This window comes from Athene noctua, chromosome 7, assembly GCF_965140245.1.
Source record: "Athene noctua chromosome 7, bAthNoc1.hap1.1, whole genome shotgun sequence".
Classification (NCBI taxonomy): domain Eukaryota; kingdom Metazoa; phylum Chordata; class Aves; order Strigiformes; family Strigidae; genus Athene; species Athene noctua.
Genome location: NC_134043.1, coordinates 43221621 through 43247413, shown reverse-complemented (window position 1 = coordinate 43247413; position 25793 = coordinate 43221621). Strand labels below are relative to the sequence as shown.

General features: G+C 37.4%; 1 protein-coding gene across 2 annotated transcripts in view; it reads right to left on the bottom strand.

Annotated features, from left to right (window-relative positions):
* PARD3B (par-3 family cell polarity regulator beta) overlaps positions 1–25793 on the bottom strand; it is a 427129-nt gene that overhangs the window by 223158 nt on the left and 178178 nt on the right. Inside the window, exons 5-10 of one of the 2 annotated variants that reach the window (XM_074911133.1) lie at positions 22151–22242; positions 11841–11927; positions 8208–8333; positions 3506–3864; positions 1724–1863; positions 838–966 (exon numbers count right to left, since the gene is read on the bottom strand). In XM_074911133.1, the coding sequence (XP_074767234.1) occupies positions 838–966; positions 1724–1863; positions 3506–3864; positions 8208–8333; positions 11841–11927; positions 22151–22242 (933 nt within the window). The remainder of the gene's footprint in view (positions 1–837; positions 967–1723; positions 1864–3505; positions 3865–8207; positions 8334–11840; positions 11928–22150; positions 22243–25793) is intronic. The other variant, XM_074911134.1, reaches the window with a different exon arrangement.

Here is a 25793-nt window from a genome sequence, read left to right as displayed (position 1 = left end):
AAGAACGAAGGTGGTTTGCGTTCTCTGAAGGAGATAAAAATGAGACAAAAGCAGGAAATGCTGTCCTTCCCTTGTCCTGCGAATTTAATGAAAGGTCAAGTATAGCCATCAGTCAAGATAAGAAAGAGGTGACCAAAGAGATGACCTTCTTTGAGGGGAAACAAGTAGGTATCGGATAGCACTTTTACACTGATGTAGTCCTCCTCTGTCTATGTGGGAGGAAAGAGAACACAGTTTCATGCCAGTGTTGAAAAAAAAATAGAAGCAAAAACTGAGCACTTGAGATAGAACAAAATCAGACACGCAAGAGCCTATTACGTCAAAGACTAGCAGCCAGGGAAAAGCTTGCTTCGAAAGTTTGTGTGGAGTGCAATGGAATTCTATTCCTCACCACTCCTGCAGTTTGGCACCTGGCTTAGGAGATGCACCTCCTGGGGGCAGCCACTCTCGCTAGTTTGTTACTGATAACCTGCAGGACTCCTTATGTGCACTTTACATTTCTGGTTTAAAGTTTGTTGCTTTTCTGAAAGAGAATAATCCATTTTCAGTCATGCTTGACTTCACAATTACAAAATTAAGTTACAATATTCCCCTGCGAGTTATGCTTATGATGTCATTTTTGGGATGAAAAATCAGACTCTGTGGAATTGGATCTAAAGTAGGTAAAATCAAATATCCCTCAAAATCAGATGTAAGTACAAACACTTGTCAAACACAAGCCTTATACAGTTACCCTGGCTTTCTCGGTCAACAACTTCTATTTCTTGGACTAGTTTTAAAACATGGAGTTCTTTCAATATCACTCTTGAGGAAAAAAAAAAAAAAAAAAGAGTTTACCAGCTCTCGGGGTAGAAAAGCCTCCTCCTGACGAGCTACAATCAGACAGACTGTTTCCCCTTGCTTTGTGCTCCTCAGCATAGCTACAAGCTCTTCCTGGGTCCTGCCAGTGATGTCCCATCCATTCACCTACCAGACACAAAAGAACAGAGGATGTCATATCAGTGTGTCTTTTGTCATTCTCCCCTCACCTAACACAGGTGTCATTCAGTAACTGAGAGCAAAGAAGAATCAGCAGTAGCTTCCACACTGTCTCTCCCTCTGGCCCTGCACAAATCACTTAACCTTTTTTTCCCCCTCAGTTTCACCATCTGTTAAAGCAGCTCTGAGTACTTACCCACCTTGCAGGGGGTTTGTGAGGCTTAATTAGTTTGTAAAGCACTTTGAAGATGAAAAGTACAGAAACAAGACCTAAGTATTAAAACTGTTTACCTTAAGAGCTTTTTGAGGTTAGTAAGCAGAAATAACCCATTAGATAATGAGATTGTGTCTGTCATAAGATAGCTGAAAATTTTAAACAGACCGATTTGAGCAAAATTGCCCTAAAATGAGCATTTATCCACCTCGCTATTACTGAGAGATTTTTGGACATGGCTGAAGAGGCAAGGTGTGTTTTGTTTCTAAACTGATAAAAGTATCTGCTTTACAAACCAGGATGTTATCAGGTCTCCCTTGTTCAAATATCCCATGGACCCTTGTGAAAAGCACAAGCAAAATACTTGTTGACAAACAATACAAAAGCCATAAGACACTTTTTTAAAAAAAAAAACCAAGGTCAAGAATTGTGATTCCATGTATCAGTAGTATGTATAAGGAAATAAAATATTAATGCCAAAACGACTGATCGATACTCAGCAATGCAAATACAATAGATGTTTATCCTAACCTCCAGGATTCTGTCTCCTGACTGCAAACGACCATCTTTTACTGCTGCACCTTTTGGTAAAATATTCTTCACAAAAATCGGACCAGGACCATGTACTGAAGAGTCTCTGGTAACCACAGTGAAACCAAGTCCTTCTGGACCTAGGTGGTCAGAAAAAAAAATCCCAACGTAAATTTCAACAAGCAAATGATGATTTTTAAAAGTAAGTAAACAATGTCAGCAATGGATCACAGACACTCAATCAGGTTAGCTCTTAAAAAAAGAAAGCAAACAAAAAGCTGTAAACATGAGCCTATTTTCTGTATGGTCTAGAGAAGAATTCTACCAATGTCAGAACACATGCTGATATCCTCCTGCAACAGCTACAGACAGTAACACTTTTGGATAGCCCACAATAATACAAAACAAGCAAGAACTCTCATTTTAAAGCATTTACCTTGTCTCTAGGTGGTTTTAGTGTCAGCCTCCACATTAATGTCAAAAGTCTTTGAAACAAATCAGAGCAAATCAGAGTAGTTTATTTATGAGCATACATACAGTTTAGCAGGTTTTACTTAAACTTGGTGAAAGGTGGAAAATGTCACATGATTTGAATGCAAGCACTGCTGACAACATGCTGTTGTTAAGAAGGGACAAAGTGTATTTCAAAGCTTTCATTAGTGAGATTGTTTGCTGCTTGGAAAAGTGTTAACAGACAAATGTTTTAACAAATAATTGGGGAGTAAAATCAGTATTAGCAGGTATTGCTTATAAGCCACCAAAGTCACCCAGGAATAGCAGGGTGCATAAAAATCTTATATTGAGCAAGATTACTACCCACGTGATAGTTTCCAGAGATATCATGTCAGTATCACATTCCTACCATTTCTAAAAATACAAATTACTGTTTCAGAATCAAAAGCATTGCATCTAAAATAAGGAAAACGATGAAGTAGGTTTTCTTAATGCAAAGCTGAAGAGTTCAGAAGTAAAAATGAGTGATTTAAGCTAAGAAATAACAAAATTTAAGAAATGACAGCTTGATTACATTCATTATACGTTAAAAGAATAAAGTTACAGACAGTTTTTAAAAAGGGCCAGTTCCAGCATCAAATTTAACTCTCAGCCAAACCAGAGACAGGAATTAAACAGAAAAGATAAATGCTAATTGGGATCTGCTTAAGCACATTTTACTACATGTGTATAAACCTGTTACTCCATGCAAAGACAGACATCTGCATAGAGCGGCAATTTAAGATATACACACAAAATTTGGCCTGCTGACAGCTGAATAAATACAGATGGAAAGCAAAGGTTTGCAGAAAGTAAAACAGGGAAAGACAGGTAAATCTGTGGTCAACTTCTTGGATAACATGAAACAGAACAGAGTATATTTTTTAAACATATCTTTAAAACAATGTCATAACAGTGCTGGGGTCAATTAGCAGATAGGAATAAAAATAACAAAAGTCACCAGCAGTCAGTTCAAATTTTCTTCTGTACTCGCAAAAAGGCTGAAGCTTCTCTTAATGTCGCATGTTGCTAACATAACACCTTCCACATAATTAGTAGCTGAGATGTTTTTAAAGGACTGGAAGTGTGGATAACACGCATCCAAAAATTACAAGGAAGTGGACTGTTGAGAATGTTAGTGTTAACATTCCTTTAGCTTTTGGAAGTTCTGGAACTTTTAAACCATAAATAACTTGCTTGTACTTTTAACGTCACTGGTTTAGTTAAAAGTTAAGGTATCACTACAGAGAATATGATACAGAATTAATCATATCCTCCTCAAAGACTTACCTTTTTTCAGATCTATCTTTATTTTCTTTGCATTTTTTTTATTGCCAAAGCCCATAAGGGGAGACAGTGAGGGAGAAGATGACTTTCTACCCAGATGTGGGAGGTTAGGGCTCTTAGCTTGCTGTAGTGTTGCCTGTACACCTGCCTCCAAGCTGCTTGCTCCAGAAAGGTTAATTGTTTTCAGAGCAGGTTTTGGATGAACAGGAGGTGGAATCTTTGTTTTTGGAACTCCTTCTTCATTATCCAGAAAACAAAGAGGAGCAATAGCAGACTTCTCATATTGTTCTCGATTATATGGAGGAAGCACTTCCAAGATGACACTTTGAAGTTTCATTGCCTGACGGAAGATGTCCTGAGCCCTTTAAAAGAAAGGTACAAAAATTCACATAATAAATCAGAAAATCTGGGCAAAGTTTGAAGTTGTTTACAGTGAATAAGACAAAAATTTTTCTTAAACATGAAGAAATAACCTTACCTTCACATCTACAGGGTCCCTTTTCTAAAAAGTATGCATGAAATAAGATATCTAAACTACAGCATTTCCTTACATTTCAAGTAGGAACAGCCTATCTGTCAGGATTCCTAGGCTGCTATGAAAATGTATCTGCCAGAATAAACTAATGAATGCAATTCTTCATGCAGAGCATCAGGAAGGAAAGTTCTGATGGCAAAAACTCATCAAAAGACTCCTGAAGTTACAGCTTGCTACTTTTTTCAAGTATTCGTTACATATGTTCTTGTTGGCACAGAGGCACGCTGAGCACTTATGACCAATTCCTCTGGTGGACACATCTACTCTGAGCAAGCTCAGGACTCCATTTTTTCCGAGTACAGATTAACTGCCCCTCAGATACCTTCATCATCCCTAATGCAACTGCTGGCTGATTCCACAGCAGTGAAAAAGGACGATGGCATGGGATATATGGACATCTTCAGAAGAGATATTATGACTGCAAATGGTGCAACAGAAAAGGATGATGGTATGGGATATATACAGATGTCAGAAAAAAAACTGGTGACCAAAAATGTGCAACTATTGGCCAGTAGGTCGAGGGAGGGGATTCTCCTTCTCTACTCCACTCTTGTGAGACCCCCCACCTGGAGCACTGTGTTTCTACATAAATGGATAAATGGGTAAGTATTGCTCACATTTTCCAAGCAGTAACCTCTTGCTGAGGTGGATATACGGACTTTACTTAATCAATGTCTTTAGAGATGTGCTCAACTGCAACACCAGAAACTGTGTTAGAGCATTTAAGGAAACTACTCCCCTTGAACTGATAACACAGTAACAGCACAGCGTGCAGGTTCCCATGCATTGCAAGGCAATCAAGATAAGTTGGCCAAAGCAACTGTTCATAAAGCCTTCCCCGGATCTGAATAACCCGTAGATTGGTCCATCGAGACATTTTACAAACCTTGGATTCTAAAGGAACAAAGGAGTCAACTTAAGTACAAACAAAAGCAGTAGCTGAAGCACATCTTAATAATAAGAACTTATGCTTAGCAGAATCAGGTCAAGAGTGGAAGTAATGGCCACATTAATTGTTAAATAAATCATGGGGTCCTTCTGAGAACAACTTGTATATCTGATACCTTTCTGCAGCATGTTTTTCAGGCAAAGTCAGTATTTCACTGAATTCTTGGGTTTGGATTTACACTCAGTTACGCAACAGGAGTCAGTGTTGAAAGTACTTCTGAAACAAACAAGTTTTTTATACTAGTACAGAAAGGAAGCCCCCACAAAGGTTAACATCCTGAACACACACGTACTGCTTTCCCAGATCAACAGAGCCAAACAGTACCTCTACCTTGCAGCTGCAGGTAGTAGAAGGGAGGGGATGTTCTGAGAGGTTTTTTGCAGTGTGAAGACACTGAAGTCAGGGGGCAATCCCAATGGATAATTCTGTGGGAAAGAACCATCTTGGCTACACTGAGAGTATGTGCACTGAGAGTCAGAATAACCATGTTCACTGACAGGAGACACTGCCAGAAAAGAAACCTCAAACTTGGAAAAGAAAGGTAGCAATAAGAGTGTTGTAGGAAGAGATTCTTCCAGCATCACCCTCAAGGGTTAGGTTTCAGAACTGTAACAGGACTGTTCCACTGTGTCTGGCAGGGGTTGAGGTTACTTGCTCACCTATATGTAGCCTGTGAAGGTTTTCAAGGACAGACCTTACCCTGATCGTAGAAACTATGGCATGCTCCCAGCATACGGATGCAATGTCTTAACCAGGTTTTTTTTCACACTCCGTCTTTCATCCTTGCAAGTAGTCACTTCATCATACGTTACAAGGTAATTTACTAACTCAGTTTGGGGAGATGAATATTTTAAATAAATGAAAGAGAAAATATAAGATCTCTTTCAAACAAAAAACCAGTGGAAATAATGCAAGACATCCTGTGGGAAAGCCTATATGCTGTCTTCAGGGGCAAAATAACTGGCTGTACTTCAAAGAGAAAAAATAATGGGTGAAGACATTTACATTTCTTGAGACCCCAAATGCATACTTTAAAGAAATAAGGGAATCAATTAAAAGAGGTGCTAGAAACTGCAACACAACAGAACGTAATTGAATAGATTAACAGCAAATGAAAAAGCAGACCAACAGTCCCAATATATAAAACTATTATAAACATGGGAATACAGAAAGTAGGCTGCTATTACAGCTGCACAAGCAGCAATCATCAGGAGCAATACTAGAAAGTCTCTGCTGAAAACAGAAAGAGACAGTATGTAACAGTCTCTGCTAAGTGTTAAAACAGCTTTTACAAGGGTTACGAAGAAATGTCAATTTGAAACTAGCAAACAGATTTTCCTCTCAAAAGAGAATCTGATGACTGTTTGTGGGTCAATAGTCATTGGGACAATACTTCATCACATCCATTACAATTACTGCATTCTGTAACTTGGACTTCTGTCAGGTTAGTACAGTTATGTCATACCAGATGAAAACTAAAAGGCATATCCACTGAGATTAGTTTCAACCTGGAAAGATGTTTTCTTTAGCCATTCTCAACAGCCAGGGTAGAGAGATGATACAGAAGGGTATTCTGGAAAGCAATTCACCAGAACAACGTAACAGGATAAGGGACCAGCTAGAGTTTGTCCAAAATACTCTCCCCAGTCCTCAGATGGATGTTGAGCCCTCACTGCCCACAGTTTTCCTCCTCAGATCCAATGCCACTGCAACCACACTACTTGCTATTTTAACTTAAGGTGACCGACTAAATTAGGCTCTGCACTTAAACACCCTTTTAGTCACTTCTCTCACTCTGCCAGTGACAGAGATATCATCTAACAAAACTGTCCTCTCCAAACTAACAATTGTCTTTGTAAATATCCCTTCCAAATCCCAAACCTTTACACAAACTTGAAGTGTTATGTTCTGCATTTCTGATTTTGAAGAAAAGCCTGACAGAAAACTGGAAAGTTTACTGTAATATTTCTAACTGTCCCAAAACCTCGTAACCTTATAGAAAAGTATGCGGAGCCCTCCACTCCACATATATCTCATGGGTTAAAGCCTCTGGTGCTCTAGTTACATTCTGAAGAGAACACAAAAGAGACAATAAATTTGTAAAGAAAAGATCACATACAATTTTGAAAAGAGAGGTTTCGATTCAGGCAAAATCTCACTTGAGATTAATTACAAAATTTCACAGGTGAGGCAATGAACATTTTAATACGATACCAACACTTACGTTCTGATAAAGGTGATATCTTATGAGGGAATTTTTCATAGGTGTAAGAGAACAGCATGAACTACATCACAACAGAATACGTTTACCACCAAATATGCAGAAAGCAGTAACATGACATCTATCAGGAGGCAAAAAAAACAGCCTCAGAAACAAGGTACTATCTACCCTACAGAACTACACTGGTTTTACGAAAACCTATTTTGCAAATATTTATCCCTAACAATGAAATTATGTATTTGATTTCAGCCTAGAAACCTTGAACATTTGGCTTACTGTTTAGAAAGTTAAGCCTCAACTCCCTTGAGATCTCAATAGATTTTTGTTATATTATAAACAGTCAGTCAGCTGTCTAAACATATGGATTAAAAGAAAAACCAAATTACTATTTAATTACTACAGAAAATATCTGTGAAATTTGAGAGGCTATTCTTTTGTGCAACAATGTCACATTAATTCACAGCTGATCAAAGCAACCTGTTACTTAAAGTAATTTGAGATAGATAATAAATGTCAACAATTTTTTAATAGAAGTCGTAAGAGGTGAGACCATTTAGCTAAACTAATCATAGTTTGACAGCACTAGTATTTTTCAAAAAAATTAAATGTTTAAAATGCCGCAGCACAAAAACCTTACTTCATTTGCGAAAGAACCCTAAAAAACATGCTGTGATGCTGATTCATTCTGAAGGTCTTATGAGGAAAAACTACAGAGAAAATATGAAAAAACCCCAGGAGAATTAGAAAGTAAAGATAACTATTAAAAAACTTGCTGTTATTTAAATTAAGTAAGTACAATAAGTTCACTAAGACTATGAATTTGATCCTCAAATTTCACCTTATTTGGAGGTTTCAGAAAGAAAATTACAAAGTTTCTGCCACGTGTCAATTTTACAGGCATTTTATCTGAAATAAATATTAATGTCTTTGTATGAATCACTTTTATACAGCATTGTATAAAATCCTGGCTAGTTAAAAGAATCAGTAAACCAGCACTTACTGTGCAAAGGTTTTATCTGTAAGGTCCACGTGGTTAATCTTCACAATGCATTCATTTTCATGGAAAAGCCCATCACGCCTAGATCTGCTATTTTCTTCAATACCACGGATGAAGAGTCCCAGCATCCTAAAAGGCAAAAAAATCCCCGAAAACTATCCTTAATCTGATGGTATGAATTTATAGCAACTAAAAATAGGTATTAATCTCTACTGTGTATAAGATGAGTTAGAGTAGACCATTATGAAATGCTTAACATGGCGAAAGGATTTCCAGCTCATTTTTTAATTAAAAGAAAGGGGATTGCATGAAACATCAAGAAAAACTGCTGGACTATACTACTTGTTAGAACTTCAGGAAGCATTAAGTCCTGTAAATCATACCTGGAGAAATAGGAAAAGACCTAGATCTCCTCACCCAATTAAAAATTTGAATGTAGCTTACGCAATATTTTTCTGCCACTAAGTAAGAACACCTTGCTCCAAAGAAAATCACAAATAGATTACAAGTAATTATCTAACTTGACTATAATAAACAGGCATTAGAATAAGATAAAAAGTAACCACTATTTCTACACCTGAAAAGTCTCTGAAACTTCAGTTGCCAGAGCCCCTTGTTTTCATAATGACAGCAATATTATTTATTCATGCAGCAGGAGAGCATCAGAACATCAAAACCTAAATTGTCTGTTACCAGATTATGTGCAAATTGAAAACTGAGGTGCAGCACAGAAACTTCTGATAATGCGTTAAGTGAACAAGCGTGCACGGTGAAAAATTCCAGTGTGGCTAGCTCTGCTGGAGTGCTAAGGTATTTCTGACCTACCTGGAGCATCTTTGTACTGCAGACTACAACTCAACATAGATATATCCAATGATACCAGTATAATGTCCAAAAAACCTGACAATTGCGTGTTTGTGAAGACCTTTTATAATCTAGTTTTATCTGCTAAATTTCCACACCACATCAGCAGCAAAGACAGATGACCTTTAGAGACCATTTTCTATTGGTTATACTCCATAAAATATTAATGTGCAATTTCCAATGTGCCAGCACTCCAATCACAGCACAGAAGTCTTGTATTCTTTCTCAGCTTCATGACTGCCCCTCGTATTTAAGTCCATTCCACAGATACACAGCACATCATTAACTATTTCAAATAATAATAACATATTCACCATGCATCCTATTTGATATTTACTGTATAACATTTAAAAAATTATGTCATATCAATGTACTTTAAGTGAAAACTTGGTTCCTACCAAATATTACTTCTTCAAAACATATAACAGAAAGAAAACAATTTAATCTATTGCATAAAGATTCTCTTGCAACCTGTGTTACCCTTCACTAGAAGAATTCAAAGGGCCAGTGGTGTTGAGGAGCTGCAGCCCTGTTGATGACAAACACTCAACTAGTGGCAACCAAAAACCTAAACCCTAAGAACTAATGAAATATAATTAAGATGCAAATCAATAAAAGTAGAGAATTAAAAGGAATTACAAATTAAGTTGGTTGCTCACTAATCCTGTTGTGCTTAGATGCTTCATCTATATAATGCAACAGGATTGCTCACTTGTCTGAAACTTCTTGTGTGTATTGTAGTACCTGAGTGGCTTGAGTTACGTATGCTGTGGCAGCTTCAATTCATTGCTCCACTACTTTTTACCACAGCCTCAATTCTACCATTATTTTAATGCACTATCAAATTTTCATTTCCTTTTTTAATGATATCTAAGTGCGAAAGAAAAGGGAAAAATGATTTCCATTAGTTTTGTAGTTCTTGTGGTTTTTTTTAACATTTTGTAAATTAATACAACGTTTTAACTACCTCTAGAAAAATTTTGCTCTACAGCAACACTAGGCTAAAGGCAGCATTACCTTATTAGAAGATAACTTTATAACTGAAATACCAGACCAAGTCATGGCCAGGGTGCCCCCATAAATTGTACCTTGTTATTAACAGAAATAAAACATGCTCTTCTGTACCTTCTCAAGTTATGATGAGTTAAAATGTATACAGTAGTCTCAAGCTTGATTAAAGAAGAGGGGCAAATGATTTGAGTCATTCTAGTGCTTTTACAAAGATAACAGTATAGTTCTGCCAAGGGTCATTAAAATTTCAAGACAACTGTCTAAACAAATAGTCCATCTGTCAAAAGCCCCTTTGCTCCAAGGGATTCCCAAAAGCATTTGTAAATAAGGACATAAAAACATGTATGCTATGTAGACGAAGGAACTATTTCTTCATGGAGGTTTTTAAAAGCTGCACCCAACAGTGATACTTCAGCACAGAACTGTGTTACAGTCACAATAATTACTGATTTTAATAGCTTGCAATTTCATTGCATTTTTTACCTAATGATCTGGAAACACCACAACATTTATGGCATGCCTGTAACAAAGAACTACTGTCTGCATTTCATGAGGGGGTAACAAACACAAGTGTCTTTCTCAAGACAAACAGACAACCTGCAAAGCCAAGGACACAATTCAAACCTCCTGCAGTTCCCATCGAAGACCAACTTTCTTCTTGAGACAGTGGCAACATTTTCCAGGCAGCAGGTGGACATCTATTTCCCCATTTGGCAAATAAAACTTTCTGGATGAATTTGGGCCCACTAACAAACTCAGATCTTGCCAAGAAAACACTTACACACACAGACCTTTACAAGGCAGTTTAACCCTTCACATTCTCTGCCTTACATGAAAGATGACAAGAACCACTTAAGAATTAGACAATATTTACTTTTGCAGTAATTGTCTTTGTGTTACAGGCAGACATTTTACTGTAGTGTCATTTATGGTACTGGCAATTTCTCCTCTCTTATTCAGGGCTGCCAGTGTCAAATTAACTCTCTGGCTAAGCCTCTGTACGTCAAATATCAGCCTAGAATTTAAAAAAAAATTTTTTTACATCTGAGTTACATAGCTTGGAAAACAGTTATAATGAAAATGCTGACACAGTCTTAACTACAGTACATCAATATGAGCACACTGGTATAATAGGCTTTTGTGATCTCAAGAGACTATGTTAAATCATTTATAATTAAAGTAATTGTATTGTGACAAAGAAAAGTTCATGGTATAGTGCACATTTTATAAATGCTACACAACCAAATCTGAAAGGTGGCTTGGAAAATATGAGGCATGACCAGGCAAGCAATTTTTTTGACTTTTCTTGTCTGATATGTCACTAAGGAAGGGCCTCTATGCAAAGAAACCCAACAGGAAAAAAAAAAACCAAACCAACAACCAAACCAAAACAATAAACCCAAACACACCCCCCACATTCTCCCCCCAACAACAACAACCACAAAAACAGCCCAAACCCACAAAAACCCAACCCCCTAGACCCTATACCTTCAGTATGATATTATTCTACAGAAAGTCTAGTTCACCATTCAGAGGATAAAAACAGAGGTAATTAAAAAGACATATATGAACAAAAGGGTTGGTATTGTCTCATAGGTCTCTTAGACTAGTAAATATTTTGGTAATGGAAAACAGTGTCATAGACCAATTTTCTTTTAAGCATTTCTTTTCCCTATGGTTAAATAGTAGGTATTTTAAAGAGAACCACAACTGAAATCCTTTCATTAATATACTTCTTGGGCAGAGCAGGAAATATCTTACCTTCCACTCAAAGATGAAAAAAAGGGCACTACATGTATTCCCAAGGGTCCACCTTCCCCAGAAATCTCCACTGTTTTTGTCATTTCACTAGAAGAGAGCACAGGGAAACACATCTCATATGCTTCCTCACAGAATTCTCTATGTTAAAAACAAATTCCTGATTGATCAGAGAGCAGAAAGGATAGAAAAAATATTCAACTCAGAGCTCACTAATATATAAAAATACAACAAAATGTAAAATGGCTATTGAATTCTTCAGGTTTTTTTAATTAGCATTTGTGTACTTTGAAAGGGAAAGACACCAAGTACTAGACATTTTCCTAAGTCAACCCTTAAGTAAATTAACCAGAATATTAAAGAATAAGCTTTTAAATCAGGAGAGACTTCATCATTAAAAAAAGTATAAAAAAATCTTATTCTATGTGCTCTTAATTTAAACTCCACATGAGCTGCTTTAGTCAATTTCCCTATGTGGACACATTATAAACATGAATTTAACAAATTAAAAACATCAAGCCAATAAGGAAATCAGTAAAATCATGTTTAAATATCTTGATTTCTGCCCTCAGTTGCATACCACCTCACCGACAAACAAAGAACAACACAAATTGTAATCAAAAGTGCAACCCAGCTCATTTTATTAGGAAGTTTCCTTCCTCAAACACCATTATCAAAACCCACTACATTATCTCTGACAGATTTTTGCTGTTTCATGGCTAGGTACCGTTTCATTTCCTATTGAGTATTTTATGCTGCCAGCCTTACAGTGACCTTAACTCTATTCTGGGTGATCATAATTTGAAAAGGAAGGTACTTGAATTGGCTAGAATGTGGTGGGTTGTTTTGTGGTTTTTTTTTTAAATAGGAAAAAAAAAAGAGAGGGAAATGAGTACGGTCTGTATTACAGCAGATCACACTCCTTCTTTCTATACTACCTACATCTTCTGTAACGCTCCCTCCCCTGAAATTGTACTGAACATTATCAGCACTCAGGGTTAGTGGCCAGTGGACAACTACTGGGGATTTCCATTTACATTAGAACACCCTAATGCATTCAAGCTATAAGAAGCTCTACACTTGCGTGTCAATCCTATAGCATTTACAGAACATGTAAAACTGAACCAAATGGCCAGTTTGTATATTGCCATGAGTTAAAGACTCGGTCTAACTGATGCAAGTGAAGGCTGCTGTTGAGAAAAAAAAAAACTTCTGATCATTCTCCAAAAAGCATTCAACAGATCTAGAGAGTGCATGTTTGCAAAATGAGAAAGATGACCAAGCCAACTCTTCCACACCACCCCACTCCCCCACCCCAAATGATTTTTTCCTTGCACAACAACTTCCTCTGGGATCAGATGACTGACCTCACTGACCCATGGTCTTATGATCCTTTGATTTGATGCAAGAATCATCAGAAATGCGCAGGTGTAAGGGAGGAATCTGGGACTACCCTTGAAGTGGCAACACGGTTACACCAGATTAGACACAACATAAAACCACATCACAGCTAAACTATCTCACAAGGACAGTTACTGTAAATGATCTTAGACAAATTCTGGCGTTGCTTCCTAATAATGTAAGAGGTTTGGGGTTTTTTTTGGTTATGAACCTATATCCAGTTACATAATGATTAATTGGAAGCAACTTGCCTTAGATACAATTCTTGGCTTGGTCAGCTAAATATGGAATAACACTCGAAAATAAGTTTATATAACTTTCTTTTGGTTTTGGAGTCGGGGCAGGGGGGAGAGGGTTGGTTTGTTGGGATTTTTAGGGAGGGTTTTTCTGTTTATTGTTCTTACAAAAAGGCTGATACTGGAATGAATTTATATTCCATGAAAATGAAATGGAACAACAAACCCCGAAATGGAACAACAGACCCGGAACAACAAACCACCCCTGATCTCAGTGTAACAGATTTTCATGTTACTATATTTATGAGACAGGCAAAATGAACAGGCATTTATATTTCCTGATTTTTTATTTCCAGTATTCCCCTCTCTTCAGGAATCAAACAGGGAAATCCTGACAAAACCTTCCTGTAATTTTTTTTAAAAATCACTTTTTTCTAGTGAAACTGGTCAGAGAAGCTAATCAGGGTGGTTACCAAAACCTCAAAAATGCATGCACAGGAAATTAACTCTTCTTTCAGTTCCATCTTTTACTTCCTCCAATTCTCTAAGAGTCAGGAAAAAAAAAAATAAAATTAAAGGGCTACTTTTATTGTCTTTTGAGCTAACAAAAGAAGCTTACAGAATCAAAACTTACAAGCAAATTAAGTAACCAAGTCCTACAGATCCAGAAAATGATCAGAAGTAGTGAATGGGCTTTCATTTGTACAGGGAAAATTTAAGTAAGTTACAGTTGTCCCCAGATAACCCTGTGCTGCATAAGTACTCCAGGGAAGAGCTGTCTTCCTAAGCAATTGTAAAATAGAGCAGGAATTTTTTTGAGTGCTATCACGATAGACAGGTTAGCTGTCATATTAAATCAATGCACTTAGAGTTATAAGTAGGCTCAAAGCCAAAGAAAACAAAGAAGTTTATTTTTAAATCTAACATGAAATCTACACACTAAGAAAAACCGGTTTCTTTCTGAAAACAAGTAGCTCACACTTAGATTGTGTATTATTTTTAAACACTGTGGCACATCCTAACAGTTATGGGTGTACTAAAGCACTAAAAATCCAAAATAAGAGCTCTTCACAACAATTTTAATAGATCTTTGAGGACATATTATTGTTATATTATACTTATGAAAGCCTGACAGTAAAAAAAATTAAAAAGCAGGATATCTGGGATTTGATTTTTTTGTTTGTTTGTTTTTTTTGTTTTGTTTAGGAACCTCAAAGATTAGGGACTTCAGAAAAAATTGACATAATTCACTCATGCTGTCCATCTTTCAGTAGGTTTAATCTGCCCACAAGAACAGCTGAATTCCAGCAGTGTACTTACTGTTCCACACTGGCTTACAGTTTACACTACACTGGAGAGAGTATTCGGGAATAGAGCATGGTTGAACGGGATCCTGAACAGGATAAACTTTAAGAATACTAATTACCAAACGACACAGGCACAAGGGACACCAAGGTGCTGGGGCTCCTCAGTTTGATAAAGTTGAGTTTAAAAACTGAAAGAAGAGGGAGAATGCAGAATGGCCTTCCACTGCTGGTTGATAGCTGTAATACTGACAACAGAGAGGGTAATTTATGGATTTTCTGCAATATTCCACACATTTAAAAAAACAAACTAACCCCCAAAATAGGAAAAAATCAAATTCCAGAAGTTAGTAACCTACTAGTCACCTAATCCTATCTCAAATCTCCCCTATACATCTTAAATGCATTTTGCAGTAAAAGAAAAAACAAGTCTGGCCTATCAAAGTCAGTATAAAAGACCTGGAGTCTAATTGCTAGCTGGGGGTGGGAGGTTGGAGCACTGGTGAGCAATGCACAGAAGGTACCTCAGCGTGCTACACTGCTAGTATCTCCTGCGTGTTCTTCAAGGAGCAGACAGAACTCCTACCACAGAAAATACTGTCCTTGCTAAGTTTGCAATCCAGTTTTGATGGAATACATACATATATATTGTCACAGCAATCAAAATACATGAACCTTTGAAAAACATTTATCTTGGTGAAATTTATCAGAACTGCAGGGTCCACCCCAACCAGAAACACAGCACTCAGGCTTCTCCAAATGCATGCTGGCATCTCCCTTCTCCCTGCTGCACCAGTGAAGGGAGAACACCTGCCTAGCATGATCTGACTGTGGTATCCAAGACCACATTCAACACTGTACTATTGATTTTTAACCTGAATGAGCTGTCATCATTTACTATTTAAATTCTTCATTGCTTGATATTTATTGATTTCTGCCAGATTCTTTACAGTCTATCACATTTGTCAGGAAGGCTTGCCATGCATATTATTAAAAATGTTGATGAGTACAGTTTAGCAAAGAGAGAGAGAGATGTACACGTGTGCAGTGAGCATGCACAGCAGTCCATTTGTAACATGGAAAGCAAAATTTAAATGAAGTGCTGCACATCCAGCAGCACATATTCAGTGGTGAATCAGTCTGATCTTCAAATTGGCAGTGTCCTTGCTGTCGAATACTATAGCTCCCTCTCCTGAAAACCGTATCAAGAATTACCTGTTTGTCAGTTACAAAATGGGGAAAAGATCTGTTAGTTGAAAGATTCTCTGCAAACTACCCAGTAATACTGAAGAACCAATCTCAACCACTGAACACACCAATGCTTAAAAGGGACGTCTCCCCAGAAAGAAATGGTTTGGAGTTTTGCAGCAGGACCTGGTTCGGTAAGGTGCTCTGACCTTCTCCAACTACAAACACTAGCAGAATCTTGGTAGGATTTCTCTCGGAGAACGCAGCAGAAGCAGCCTAAAGCAGATTAATTGTTTTGCAACATAGCGAAGAGAGTACCTTGGAAAAATCTGCTTTCTGCATGGGTTGTTGGGCAAAACTTGTCATCATGTGGATGTCACAAGAATCTACTGCCTGAGTAAACACAGATCAAGTATTTATCATTCCAATGGCATATTCTTTTTCCATTTTAGTCTTATTCAACACTGGCACATAAGTCTTCAACCCAGGCACATGATGAAGCAAAACCCTTTGAATAGATCCCTGAATTCCTCATATGTTTTTAAGCAAAGGTACAGTAAGGTGCTGTATCTGAAAAAAATCTCTTAGTGCAAGATGTCAATGTTTCCCTTGCAAACAGAAAAGCATAGCTGATATTCTGAACATGCTTTGTGGCATTTTTATTGACCACAGCCAAATAAAAGGCAAAGGAAATGTCACTCAGATGCAGAGAGCTCACAGGTGAAGTTATTAAGCTGCACTTCATAGCTTGTTCTTCACTTGTGCCTCCAGCCCCACCAACCAAGGCTGCCATTCCAGAGGAGGAGAGCATCCATTAACAAGGGGTGCTGACATCTGGTAGAGAGCACAGGCTTACAGGTGACGTCAAGTTACTAAAGGGAATTTTAAAGATGAAGCATGCACTGATTTATCCAAGTAAAGAGGGTGATGACTCTGTCCGTGTACTACTTTTGCATATTACAACAGTACAGTTGCTGATGGTAATAAAAAGCATTTGTACCCATTCTTCCAAAGAAGCTTCCAGGCTAGACAGCTCAACTAAACCCATCAGGTAGCACACTTCCCACCCACCTCCTACCCTTTTTTCCACGTTTTCCCTTCCCTCTTTTAAACTAGATGCTCAAAAGCTCTGATGAAAATGTCATGAAAGCCCTGAAGAAGAAAGAGGAGCTAAAGAGTGTGAATACGCTTAAACGATGAAAATCTGCGCAATATCTAAATAGGGATGGAGAACACCCTACAAGGAAATGAGAAAGCAACTGAACATGCAGTCATGAAAGAGCTTTCCAGGCGCAGTTAAGGAAACTGCTCGCTCTCTTTCTGATGGAGACAGGCACATTTCAGCTGCTCCATTCTACACAAAACTAACCAAACTATCCACAAAGTTTAAGTATTTTCTATGAAATAATGACAGAATCTTCCAGTTTTGGGTTTGAAAAGGTAACAAATCACCCTCTCCTAACTAAAATGCGTTAATCTAGTAAAGATGCTACCGTAATCCAAATTTTTTTCCCTACTAGAATTAGTAAATTCTCACAAGATTAAATGTCTAAAGGTTTAGAGAAAAACCAGACAGCCTGAAGGCACCAGGTTTTTGTGGGTTTTTTTCTTTAAGTCAAGTTGTTCCAGTTCTGTATTGTTAGACTAATGAAAGACACAGTGGGTTAAAAACAAAAAAGATACAGAGAAGGAAAAAACGCTGCAGTTACACTTTAATTATGTATCTACAGTGCTTAAACCAAGGAACTGACCCTGACCTCTGCTAAAAAGAAGTGGGAAGACAGCAAAACAGAACATAATGAAAACATGTAACGAATTATCTATGCATAAATTACCCTCTGAGTTCCAACAAATCCACTGCTATTAAGCTAAACATCCACTTCCAAACAGATTAATGTTTACTGCTCCTTAACACCGTCATTTTTACTAAGAAAAGCAAGGTTTTCAAAATCAGTATTTTTATGTATAGTATGTGAAGGGTTTAAATGTTAAAGGTTGTGACAAATTTCCACCTGACTTCTGTAGAGTATCAAGACCCTGCTGTTACTTTAAAAATCTACCAGCCCTAGTCCTGAACATGAAGGGAGGGCAAGGAAAAAATAACAAATTTTATATACAGATGGCACTAGTTTGGCTTCCCTTACTCTGAACATCATCTTTACTAGGAAATAAATAAAAAAATCCAACTTCAGAATTTACAAGAGGCTTGTCATTAGTCCTGTCTTTATTTATTCCATTAAAAAACGTGCCGATGACCCAATATTTCAAGTCTCTCTTCTCGCAAAGTTCAACTCTCAAAAGGTCAAATTAAAATTTTCAGACTCCTGAGGGATACAGTCCTGAAAAGCTTCCCTATACTCTTACAGTGAAATGTTTTAAGAGAATCCAAGCAAAAAACCTTACTTCCTATTAGCTTCTGAATAGAGGAGCTAAAAATCCTCCACATTGCCACTCATTTCATTTACCCAACGTGCAACTAATTTTACCTACTTAAATCAGTGAACTGATTTGCTTCAAATGGAACCGTTTTTCTACTTGAATGAGAAATATAAAACAAGCCAAGTCTGAAGCCTTTAACTTCAACTGACTAGGCTTCATAACCATAAAATATTAATCACGGTATTCTTTTTTTCCACTTCCCTCTGAAATACCCATTTTTGGCTGTAGTTAGGGAAGGGACACTGACCTCAGACAGGTTGGAGCACTGATGAGAAGGCTCAGATAATTTTCTCAGGTGACTAGCTGCTCTTTTGCTTAAGTGCTATAGGTCATAACGATTACCAAACTCAGTGACAGGAAGGAATATAGTGAGAGCAGCAGTGACAATACTGGTTTTCTTCCTCCCATAGCATGGAGTAGCTCACAATTAGGCTGAAATATCAGCTTTATTAACACTGCTTAACTTAACGTGGCTTATTTAAGTGAAGGCTTAAGGTATCATGGTCCTAACATCTTTGAAATACAGAAGAGAGATACCTACACAATACTATCTTTCAGAAAGAACAGTGTAAAAGGAGTCAAATCAGATATTAAGATGCTACTTTTACTACCTGTGGAAAAAACGGAGGTTTTATTTAATATTATTAATAAAACCTTCTTTACTCTTATTCAATCAAATTAAGGTATCAGTAAGATAGACAGATGGTCTCTAGTGACTAGTTACATTATAAACCTGATACTCCTAATGAAAAAATTTCTGGCAAAATAGTTTAAAAAAACCCTCTTCATTTTTAAGGAGAAAGCCATACAAGAATCAAAATCATTGCCTTAAAATTTATATTCTTTGACTTTTGAAATTCCAGTGAATTTCACAGAAATAACAACAAACTTTGCTTTACAAAATAATGTGTTCTGAATTCCTCTTAAGTTCTCTGTTTGAAGAAACTGGAATATATTAGAAATACTTGAATATGATTCACAATTTTGAGGAAAAAATCCTTATTACCCACCTCAACACTTGCAGGCAAAACAGTGTTTTCAAAAATCTCCTCAGGACACAGGAAACACAAGCAATGTGTATTTTGGTAGAATTATTTTACTCTGCATTTAAGGAAATACTGCTACTTTCTCTTTATTTTTAGGTTGTTTTTTTCTTTGGCCAATGCTTCTCCTTAATGCACGAATCTCAATCCAGATTAAGACAACTCATTTTATTTAAAAAAAAATTACAACCAATGCAGAAAGGTTCTTGGGAATACTTTATTCTAGCCAGCTTTCTCTCTGCTCCCTGTCTGGTTCAGGCATCAATTGAGTGGGCCACAATCTAGATCTTTTATCACTTTTCCTTCCATACTCCTCTGTCAAGACAGTTTGCAGAATTCAGCAAAAAACCTATGAGAGTTACAGAAATCTAGGTTTATTATTAACTGTTTTGTGACATGCCAGAAAAGATCTGGCCATTTCAGAAAACTGGGTATCTCTGAAAAGTCTTACAGAAGTCTTCCTCATTGTCAACATTTCCAATGGCCACACTGGAAATCAGACCATGAAGATTAAAAGCAAATGAGTATGACAACCTCCTTCTGAAGAATTTCAAAGGCAAGCAATGACTTGTTTAACTCAATAAACAATAATAAGCTCTCAGAAAATTCCTAAGAGGACTTAGATCATCTAAAACACCCTAGTAAAAGCGTAAGTACAACAGTAAATATGAGCATAGCGTGCAGAGAACTTGATTAATCCCCATTACAAATTAATGGATCAAGAGACAAATGAGTGCATATATTTGGTGATGCGTAAAATTACCCCAGGTGAAACAAGCTGTAGAAGTCTTTAGCAACATTCCATAAAGAGAAAATAAGGATTAGCAATCAAACTGACCAAGTTCTATACCTGCATGATGAACACTAATCAGCTAGTGTGTAACTTAGAGGCCTGGCAGTTGCAGAGAAAGCTGGAAGGACACCACTCCAGTTCCTTTTCATGATGAGACCATTCTAAAAATATGTATCAGTACCAGCATGCAAGAGAAGAAATTATAAAATGGCATACGAAGCAGGTGACAAGGAGGCCTCCAAAAGGGAGGAAACTTCCAGACAGATGAGCTGAAAAGCACAACCTTACCAAAATGAAAGAATCTCCCAAAAAAAGAAATTAAATGATGACTCAAAGAACAAGGAAAACTAAGAAATTAACTTTCTTGCATGGAAGTGACTAATTTTTGACATGCTCTAAAAGGAAAGGCGATCCTTCTACCAAATCCTGGTGTGGCCCATAAGACCATCTCTGCTCTTGCAAACTTCCCCACAGGCTTTGGGTATATAAGTCCATGCCTCCTTCATGAACCTCATGTTGGTAAAATGGGAATATTAACACTCGTTTTTTCTCTGGTGTTTGTGAGGATAAATGCTCTAAGATTAATGTGTGCAGATACTGTTTATTTTATGGGTTTGATTTTATGCTGTTTTGACAAACAACTATAAACTGCAGAATTATAGCAAATTATTATTTGCTCTCTTCAAAATCGAAATAAATTGATTTTTGACATTTTAGCTGTCACATGGAAGTTTGCCATATAACACCTCTTAATTTCATTATACAATGTGCTATAATACCGTTACAGTTCTGCAAAAACACTACGTACTGGACAAAGGACTGAATTCCTTTGCCAACTAAAAAGATGACTTCAGCACAACCTGAATCACCCACCAGTCAAAACTGGAATTTAAGTTTATGGTGGGACAGAAGAATAGCGGCATGGAAGTATTTTGCTCTAAATTTGCCAGGTCAAATCTTCTATTACCACAACTGAGGATCTGACTGCCCTACTCCGTGACACCGCATTGCAGCCTGGCTTCTTAATTTTAGTGTAACAAATGTAATCTGCAAAATTATTTTAATCATTTCATTTCAGCCATTTAGAATTTTCCCTGAGATTTCAGAAATAATATACCCCAAAGTTCATTATTAAACCTCTTGAGAACACCTAGTTTACTCTCATTTCAGCTATGCAGCTCTCAAATTTTACTGTATTGGCTTCCAATGTAGATTATATATTTACCTGAATTTCACCCAAAATTTAGACTGGTCAAAATTAAAGTTATTTCCCAAACGATCAATGTGACCAATACCACCTTCAGTTATAACAGCACTGGCCATCTCTGGTTTGTTATAAATGAAGAGAGGGATGCATTCCCTCTGACTACTCTAGTGAGGCAATGCAGGGGGAAATATTGGAAATACTGGCTATAGTTTTCACAGCGTATAAACATAGTTATAAAATCTGCTACGCGATATAGCAGAGTAATAAACTTACCACTCAAAAACAGAGGTGACATTTTAACTGAAAAAGATCATTTTAGGATTCAGCTGACTGTTTATTTATTGAGATATAATATACTACTTAAGAACATCCTCTATCTTAAGGCATGAAATACTTGTAGGATTGAGTAGAAAGCAAAAACAGAGTATACACAGTAGCATATTTCTCCCTTAGCCTTATATTACAAACACCACAATAAAATCATTCATATTCATCAACGAGGGTAAAAGACTGTCATGCACAAATGTGCTTCAGTATATCAGTCGAGTAGAGTTTTAGGATGGGAAAGAGACTAAGAGGAAGAGATCCTGATGATGATGAGCCCGATGCAGATTCACAGGTGCAGCTGGAATGAGAAGCCAGTCTTGTCTTGCATGTTGATAAACCACGCTTGAGTCCGCACTGAACAGAAGATGTTCCTACCTGACAGGGAGTCGGGCCCTCTGAGCCAGCAACAGTTCTGTGGGTCCAGCGAGGTTTATCTCCCCATCCTGAAAGGATGCCTGGGAAGCACCCTGTTGAGAGATTTCAAAGCATACTTTGAAACTATGTACGTATTTATGCATACGTAACAATGGTTGTATTTATATTTTTAGCCAGTATTTGGAAGGGAAAACAAGCCGTAAGTAACAACATCTCACTGACAGTGAGGACTGAAAGACCCATTCTGTATGTAGCATAACTGACAGCATTGAGAGAACCAGGAGGGTATCTAAAAGGCTGCTGCTCACCCCAGTCCCACCATGCTTCCACTGGAGAAGCTCACGGTACTGATTCCTTATCTGCCTATCTAACCTGAATGCCACCTTCCCAGCCTGAGCTAACCTCCTTTCTCTCAATAGATTCCACAGACCTTGGATAAACCAAATGGCTTTTTTTATGCTCTATCCCTTAGTAGCATTTATCTGGTAAAGCCATATTTTCACAGTAACTTCACAGAAAAAGAAATTATATAACCATTTGGCCAGACACAAAAATACAGTGCACATAGGGACATGACATTAATGCTAAAGCTCTTGAAAACTATTACTTAACTTTCTTTCCGTGATCCTTAGACTCTTAATGTCTGCATTTTTTTCATACTGGGAGAGGGAAAGAGGTACCAATGAGATAAGATCACTGTCAGCAGGTGATATATTAGCTTTAATGTACTGTACTTCATTGTGACCCTTATGGCAATACTGTAAACAGAGCAAAATCCGTAACAAAGGCCTTCTTTGGAGAGGTCACTTCTGCCAACTCTGCAACAGGAATATAGCTGGAAGACATAAATCTTCAGCTGTCGACACACTAAAGAATTCAATTCAGAGCTTGATCTTAACTAGATAAAGCCTGAAGTTAATAATTATTTTGTTGTTGTTGCAGTGGTACAGTTTTCCAATGTATATACTTGTCATATCAAGTTGTCCCAAGGAAAAAGGTAGCGATGTTATAAATTAATTCCAAATAACAAAGCCAACTAGATAGGTAATTTAATTTTCAGTAAAGGTTCTACACTGTACATTAAAACATCCAATTTCTCTCAAAAGATGGCTCTACTCAGAAAAATGGCTTGCAAGGTTTGATGTTTTTAGTCGCTCAAAGATTTGTAGAACTTATTTTCAGTTTATAAGTACCAAGGGAGTTTGGGGCAAGAGTGAGATGCTTTGTGTTTTAAAAAAAGAATCATGACCAGCCTTGCAAGCAAACCTTGTACTATATATCAAGCTGGATCCCCTTTTGGTTCACACGGTGCTTTTGAACCTATAATATCGGTAGCGATTCTCCTTGTGTGTTAACCAGAGCGCAAGCCAACAGACTTGGCTTCCACTGCAAGACCAATATAGCTCACTGAAAGCGAACTTCTGTCACTAATGGAAGAACTATTTTAAAAAACCTGTACTGAGTATGTGCCATCTCTTCCCATTACTTCTCACAGTGGAATCACACGTCAAGAAGCAATTCTTTGTTATATGAAGCATATTCCATACTAAGGAAAACAACCTGTAGCAGTGCATTAGCAACAGAAATCTGACACACAGCCTTCATATGTTGACTTCATCTCAAAAAAAGATCTGATACTAGAGGCAGACAGATCTCTTAAAAATAATGCTCCAAACAAAGCTAACCTTCTTTAGCTAACCACAGAAAACACTGGTGCTACAAAGGCTCTTCTTTTTGGAGGGCTGAAACCAGCCAAACCATAAGCAGATTTTGGGGTTGTGAATTAGCTAGACTCTTTTCTTCCAGACACTGGCTGCAACACAGTGCTGCTCAAGTGCATGACAGAACTTGCTACTCATGCCTCAGAACTGTTTTGCTATTTAAAGCCTCCCTTGCAGGTTACACAAGTCTGCAGAAGCTGTGTTATTTCTCTGTTTCTGGGCTTCTGGTTACTGTTGTTCTTGCTGTGATGAGGTTACATCCATACTTGTCTGCCACCTCCACTTCTTGGGAAACAGATTTCACTGTAATGACAAATACTGCTGTTCAGAACACAAGCTCATCTCGCGTTTCTGTTGACTGATTCTCAGGTTTTAAACCACAAGGAACCATTTTTTGATCAACAAGTCTAATCTCATACTTACATTTGTTTAGTGACCCAGCACAACATTGGTAAGGGCACAGTTAACACTCTGAGATGGGGAGTTCTTAAAAAAAAAAAACAGCAACCAACAGCTCTCTTGTCTGTTGAAGACCAGACCAGCAAAAAGTGTCTTGTAACGGCATAAAAGGATTATTACAGATATTAGGGGTATCAGACCTTCAGTAGAGGTCTTCAAGAACAGATTTATAAACACGTCACAAAAGTTTCAAGGCATGTTCATTCCTCTGCCAGAAAATAATGGTGCAGTCTTGTGAAGTGCCTGACTCTCACATTTCCACATTTTCATCACTCCACAAGATAAAACCTCTGTGAGAAATTAAGAGGATGAAGTTTGGAGTCCGTAATCAAAATTACAGCTTGCTTTCTTCTGTTTTTTTCCTGGGGTTTTTTTGTGATTTTTGTTGTTGTTGCTGTTGCTATTTTGTGGTTTGTTTGGGGATTTTTTTATTTCAGGGTAAAAGCTCCTAAAGAAAAGTTACCCTCTCCTGAGCTGGCAGAAGTGTGCCAAGAGACTTCAGAAATGCCACAGGGGGAAGATCAGTGTCACAGCCCCTATCCTGCACACCACTGCCTGTTTGGGTTTGAAGGCATATAGTGCTCACACATATCACAAATCATCACATGCTCAAGGCTGTACACACAAAACCAAATATATTTAGAGGCTTAACCGATCAAAAAAACATGAATCATAACACTGAAATGATAATTGAGCTCTCAGAGAATGACATTAGAGCTCCAGTCACGTAACAGTAACTACAAATGGACAGATGCCTTTCATACTTCAGCATTTCATTAGAAACACAGTAAATCTGAACAGATCATCTCCTGCTCAACTAGCAGCATGACAGCAAACCAGCAATGCACAGGGTAAAGACGCTATTAGAAGACAATGATCCAATACACACAAAAATTCTCAATCTCTTGTTTATATTTTAAAGACTGATTGTCAGTTTTTCAGTAGTAGAAGAAATAATTACACTGACTCACAAAACTTGCATCAGATTCAGCTGACAGTCTAATCAGTCTAATAGATTTACAGCAACATTATTGCAGTTTTCACTTAGGAAACAGGAATAAAATCTAAAACGATGTGGTAAAAATAAAAGCCAAGAAAGCATATGCATCTAAGAACAGCGGAAGTTTTTCAATTTATCTACACAGAGATAATTTGAATTAGACAATTTTTCTTAGTGCTGCAAAAGGCATGTTCTTCGAATTAGGACTGAAGCAGAAGAGACAGTGCCCAGGAAATAACAGCCCTCTGCAAACAACAGTAACCCAAATGCTTGAAATATCTGATATTTATTATGTGACAGCTCTCAAATTAGGTATATACGTATGTGTAGCAGTAGTAAGAGCGTCAGAGTACATAAGATTAACATTTTCTACTCTATGAACATGCACAGACTTCTCAATTCAACAGTCAGCATGGACATATATTAGCCCCAACAATAAATCTGCTGGGATGAGTCGTAGGTC